This window comes from Pelobates fuscus, chromosome 4 (assembly GCF_036172605.1).
Source record: "Pelobates fuscus isolate aPelFus1 chromosome 4, aPelFus1.pri, whole genome shotgun sequence".
In the NCBI taxonomy this organism is placed as follows: Eukaryota; Metazoa; Chordata; class Amphibia; order Anura; family Pelobatidae; genus Pelobates; species Pelobates fuscus.
This window is the reverse complement of record NC_086320.1, coordinates 79682120-79688119: the sequence shown is the minus strand read 5'-3', so window position 1 is coordinate 79688119 and position 6000 is coordinate 79682120. Positions and strand designations below refer to the sequence as shown.

General features: G+C 41.5%; 1 protein-coding gene across 4 annotated transcripts in view; it reads right to left on the bottom strand.

Annotated features, from left to right (window-relative positions):
* Window positions 1–921: 921 nt before the first annotated feature.
* Window positions 922–6000, bottom strand: part of TRPA1 (transient receptor potential cation channel subfamily A member 1) — a 94286-nt gene continuing 89207 nt past the window's right edge. For all 4 annotated transcript variants that reach the window (XM_063451330.1, XM_063451331.1, XM_063451329.1 and 1 more), the window contains 2 exons: window positions 3111–3208; window positions 922–1461 (listed from right to left, as the gene is read on the bottom strand). In XM_063451330.1, the coding sequence (XP_063307400.1) occupies window positions 1260–1461; window positions 3111–3208 (300 nt within the window). In that variant the 3' untranslated portion in view covers window positions 922–1259. The remainder of the gene's footprint in view (window positions 1462–3110; window positions 3209–6000) is intronic.

Below are 6000 nucleotides of genomic sequence, written 5' to 3'. Positions count from 1 at the left end.
GTATTTGTGAGCACTCACCGGCTGCTAATTAACTGTATAGTTTTTGGTCATATAGAATAGACCAATGAGGATATAAAGATGGCCACCATAGAGAACATGGGTACACCAGAGACGCACTGAAAATAAGTATTCATTACATTTAAACTTTTATATTTAAAACATAATTAAAAATTACAATCATTGTTTGTCAAGGAGGTAAGGCTTTACAAAGTGTTACAAAGAGACAGTATGGAATATTCTGGGAGTGAATGTAGAGATGTCAGATAATGAGAAGACAGACTAACTGGAAACTTTATGCTTTGGAATAAAGATCAACCAGTTTAGTCAAACACGCAGATGACAGAGTGAATACAGAAATTATTCAAGAAAGCAAAGCTGCTTCTTAAATACTTTGATCTTCACCCACAGGCTAGCCAACACATAACATAAGAGAGGTTACATTCCAAGTGGGACATATATGGGTAACCAACTTTAAAGAGTCCATTACAAATTTTAAAGGGACACTGTAGGCACCAAGGCCACTTCAGCTCATTGAAGTGGTCTGGGTGTAATATCCCTGTCCCCTTAACCCAATAGCGGAAAACATTGCAGTTTTAGAGAAACTCCAATGTTTACATTACAGGGTTAAGACTGCCTCTAGTGGCTTTGCATGAGGATGTCCAGGATCTTGCAAACCCCATAAGAAAGCATTAATTCAATGGTTTCCTATGAGGAAGGCACAACATGCGTGAGGAGCTTGCCGTGTATGCACATTTGGTTCCCCAACGCGCTGACGTCGGAGGGACCTCAGTGCTGGAATCAGGTAAGTGTTTATAGGATTTAACCCTTTGATTGTCGCACAGGAGGGGGGGGGGGGGCTTTAATCATTCATTGCAGTTTCTTTTTCAAAAGGCTGTAGTGAAAAATCACATTTAAAAATACTTTATTTTATGCAGCAGCCTTGTGGAAGGACTCATGATGTGAGATCTAGCACCAGAACTACATGGCTTCCACAGCATCCTGAGAATCCTTCTTGTGACTGCAGTATATTCTGGCAAGGTAGGGTAATTTTCAAATATATATTTGTTTTCACAACATTTATGTTCACAGTAGCAGAGCAACTGGCATATTCATCATTTTTCCCTTTACGAAAGCTGTGTATTCTCTGCAGAATATTGTAGTAATGCAAGAAAATCAGGAAAATAGATGAGATGCAATTAGTTACCCAGCATATTAATATTTTACAAGGCTCACACACACTGCCAAGTAGCTTCTGTAAATCAAACACCTTTATATTTTACAGCTTTTACCACACAATCCCATTTGCTTTCTTTGCGGTCGAGTTTCTGTTTCTTTGTGCTTTTGCTTTGAAAGAGATCATGATTATCTTCATCTTCAGCCTCTGATACAATTTCCATTTTCTGTATTATTAGCTTAATGAGTTCATGCTGTTTCTGCATGATGGTGGACACATCCTTCAGCCTACAAACATATTATTACAGTCAGGTAAAAACACTGCAAAGTACACATTTCACAAGTATAAAAACATGCTACATGGAGTGCTATAATGAAAACATTCAATTAACTTGGATGTATGCTTAACCCCTTAAGGACACATGACATGTGTGACATGTCATGATTCCCTTTTATTCCATACTCGTTTTCCTGGCACTAGAGTGCCCTGAGGGTGCCCCCACCCTCAGGGACCCCCTCCCGCCCGGCTCTGGAAAGGGGAAAAGGGTTAAAACTTACCTTTTTCCAGCGCTGGGCGGGGAGCTCTCCTCCTCCTCTCCGCCTTTGTTCCGCCCTATCGGCTGAATGCGCACTCGCGGCAAGAGCAGCGCGCGCATTCAGCCGGTCGCATAGGAAAGCATTTATAATGCTTTCCTATGGACGCTTGCGTGCTCTCACTGTGATTTTCACAGTGAGAATCACGCAAGCGCCTCTAGCGGCTGTCAGTGAGACAGCCACTAGAGGATTAGGGGGACGGCTTAACCCATTAATAAACATAGCAGTTTCTCTGAAACTGCTATGTTTATAAAAAAATGGGTTAACCCTAGCTGGACCTGGCACCCAGACCACTTCATTAAGCTGAAGTGGTCTGGGTGCCTAGAGTGGTCCTTTAAGGAGTTAAAGGAACACTCCAAGCACTATATTCACTACAACTTGATGCAGTGGGTTTAATACCAGGAGTACCATTGCACAATCCCACGTCAAGATATCAAGTCATTGACAAATCAACCATGTTAGCCAGTGCAGGACTTTGCAAAGAAGAAGGGCCATACTCATTGGCTGAGAGCACTCACTTGATGCTGGTCTCAGCCAATGAGCACATCTTGCATGGCCCTTCTATGCACTATACAGCAAAGTGAATTTTATGGCTGGGGAAGATGAAATTCAGGGGGTGATGTCATATGTATGACCCAGGTAGGCTGTCAAATGTGCTAAAATGGTTTGACATCTCACCGTGGGACAACAGAGCAGACTGTAGAGGTTATGTTGCATGAAGTGTCCCTTTAATTTATCCTATATAAATGTACTACCCTCCATCACACTGACTATTTTCAGCTTTTACATAATTGAATACATAGGTTGTACTTGATCTACAGCAGCACTACCAACATCTTGTTGAAGAGCAAAACAACATTATATTGGGTTTATTCCCCAACGATGAGTTATTACATAATCTTGGCTTCAATCTGAGGTGTTCAGAAAAAGTAGTGAAATAAAATCCAAATATTGGACCAAACTGAAAATCAGATGAGTGGAATTAAATTACTCTACTTCTCCAAAAATGCACAAAAATAAATAAATAAAGACATAAAATGGCCAGATTAAGGTAAAATGGGTAATAGCTGAGTTGTAGATATAGCGCATCTTTGAAGTTGCTGAATGGGTTCAACTGCTTCAAATTATTTTAATATTAACTTACAGGGTAATTTACTAAAATGAGAATTCAAAGTGAATTTCAAATGTAAAGCCAAAGTAGCCCGACTGGAAGCATAGCTGACTTAGAAATGTTTTCAATTTCAGCTAATTCCACCCTAAATGGTGTTGGTAAATAACACTGCTAGTAAGAAAAAAAATAAACCAGATAAAAATAAAAAGAGAGAGAGCGACCAAATACACACCTGTTTTTTTGCTTCCAAAGTTCCAATTCCATTGTTTGGTCAACCCCTGGCATTTCGGGTTTAAAGCCATCACATCGCAAAATATAACCAAGTATGGGCTGGAAGAAAACAAATACAAATATCAATGTTTATTCGATATTCAAAACACACAATGTTCCTCAAATGATTTCTTTATTTTCTACATGTAGTCTACTGTATTCTACAATAAGAAGACATATGTATAATGTTTAGACAAACAAAGATGAATGCATACGGGCCTCACTCACCAGACTAAAGCTTCCCAGCTTCCAATGTTCAGGATACAGAACATTGGATGATATAACTGTAGCGGTACTTACCCTTTCCAGGGGCCGGCCGGGGTCCTCTGTTCGAGCCGCACGCGGCTCATCCGAAGGCAGGAACAGGAAGGCGGGCAGTGAAGGCAGGCGCGAGAAATGGTCACGTGTCCCGCCTGACTCTAAGAGCGCGCCGCGGGTCTCGGGCGCGCTCTTAAAGGGACAGTGGGAGCCTAAATTGGAAAAGGCCTCCCATTGGTCCCTGTCATGCCACACTCCCCATACACTTACCTTTTGGGGGCGTGGAGATGACAGGTACCAATCAAAATAGTTGTTTAGCTATTTAAACTCACCTTTTTCCCTTGGTTCTTTGCCCTATCGTGGTTTCTGTTTCAGTTCCCTTTAGCGCTTATTGTATTCAGTTGTGTTACTTCGTACTTGACCTTGGCTTTGTTTTCTGACTACGTTATCTCTTTATCCTTATCTGTTCTGTTTGCCGGCTTGCTGTTTACTGTGTACCAGACCCCGGCTAGTCCTAGTTTACGTTGTCTCTTTGTGCCCTTGACCTCGGATCGTTCCTGACTCTGTACTTCTCCTATATACGTCGAGTCCGGCCACTCTAAGGTCCGGTAGACGTATCTTCCCTCTGTGTTGTCTTCTGTTTAGCTGTATCCTGCGTGTTGGGGTATATTTTCGCTACAATAACTGCCATCAACAGAGACCTGTGCCAATAGATTGGTTTATGTTTTTACACTCCTCAGTTCTATGTGCCCTCCATACTACCTTCTTTACAGTACGAATATATGACTTTATATATTTGTATAATTACTTATGAAGGTCCCACTACTTAATTCAGCTTACACTCAGCTATGCTTCCTTGATTCAAAATCTAGCTTTGGTTTTGAAAGTTACACAATAAATGTGTCAGAAAACATACTGTTATGGATAAAATACTAAAATGTCTTTTTTACTATTATACATTTGTGTCTTATTTGTCACACATGACCTAATATCCTTGTAAGAGGGTCATAATGTCTTACACATGTGTGCTCAGTAACTATTTCCTCTGTAAAAATCCTCCATCAGGCTTCCCTTCCCCCCATCCCATCTGAGCAAGCCTCGTGTAAATTCCACTTCCTTTGTGCCAGTTAACAGCTATATGCCACGTGTAACAAAATGGAGAATCACTGTTAAAGTAATTGAAAGAAACTACTTACTCCCCCTCCCATCGTGTATCCAAGAAGGAGCTGGAATATGGGTGGGAGAATTCTGTAATGATGACATTACATCCTGTAGGTGGGTTTAGACAAGACCCCTTAGACTGTTAACCAATTGTTGAATGTATACTGTATGTTTAACGGTGACTCTGTATAATGACGTATTTTTGCTTTAAAAAGGAGCTGCCCACTCCAGGGAATAAAGCATTCCTCAGGTTTTTCACTGATCAGAAACATTGTCTCCGGTGTGAATTACTTCTAGGGAAAGCGTGCACGCATTAATCAATCAATTTGGAAGGAGTAGATAGACAAATAATCAAAGTTTTCTTTGATCTAAATCAATTTTAGCATAAAACAAACTGTGGCATTTTTATTTACATCTATCTCATTGACTGATGACATTCTCAGCCTACCTCTGCTTTCCAACATTTGACTTAACTGAGTTATATTTTATATTAGTAATATGGCAAGTGAGGGGCCTGGCCATGGTGGCCTGGGGAATCCTCTTTTTGCCAAACTTCATGAAAAGGATTTTATGCTGAACCATAAGAATAAATAATAGGTTCAAGACAGGTACTTTATTAAGAACCACAGCAGCAACGTTTCGACCCCAAAAGGTCTTTGTCAAGGGGTTGAAACGTTGCTGCTGTGGTTCTTAATAAAGTACCTGTCTTGAATCAAGGAGTGCCTGGACCACTATTATTTTATTAATTTTTGGAAATCTGGTGTTTGATTCCGGTTCAGTAAGCACCCTGGCTCAGATTTATGGGAGTGAGTTCAGTTCCACACACACTACTAAAGAACCATAAGAATGACTCCAGTGGACTACTACCATTAAAAAAAATGATGGGCTGTAATGGTTATTGTGCTTAAAGTGCTCCTTTAAATGCCTTATTTTTTGCATCCATATTAGATAAAATAAGCAAGGCACATTACATTTTACATACCGTATTTTTCGCTCCATAAGACGCACTTTTTTTCCCCTCAAAAGTGAGGGGAAATGTCTGTGCGTCTTATGGAGCGAATATGAAGTTTTACTTACCTGTCTTGTAGCGTTTCTCGGCAGCACAGGGCGCACCGCGGTACTGGAACTTGAATTTCATGTTCCGGTTTCCGGCGGGACTGAAAGGAAGTGCGCACTCAGCTCAGTGTGCGCACTTCCTTTCAGTCCCGCCGGAAACCGGAACATGAAATTCAAGTTCCAGTACCGCGGTGCGCCCTGTGCTGCCGAGAAACGCTACAAGACAGGTAAGTAATTATGGGACAAGGGGAGGGGGACAGTATGGGAGAGAAGACTATGGGGAGGGGAGGGGAGGGGAGGGGGGATGAAGACTATGGGGAGGGGAGGGGAGGGGGGATGAAGACTATGGGGAGGGGAAGGGTGGGGGGTTATGAAGA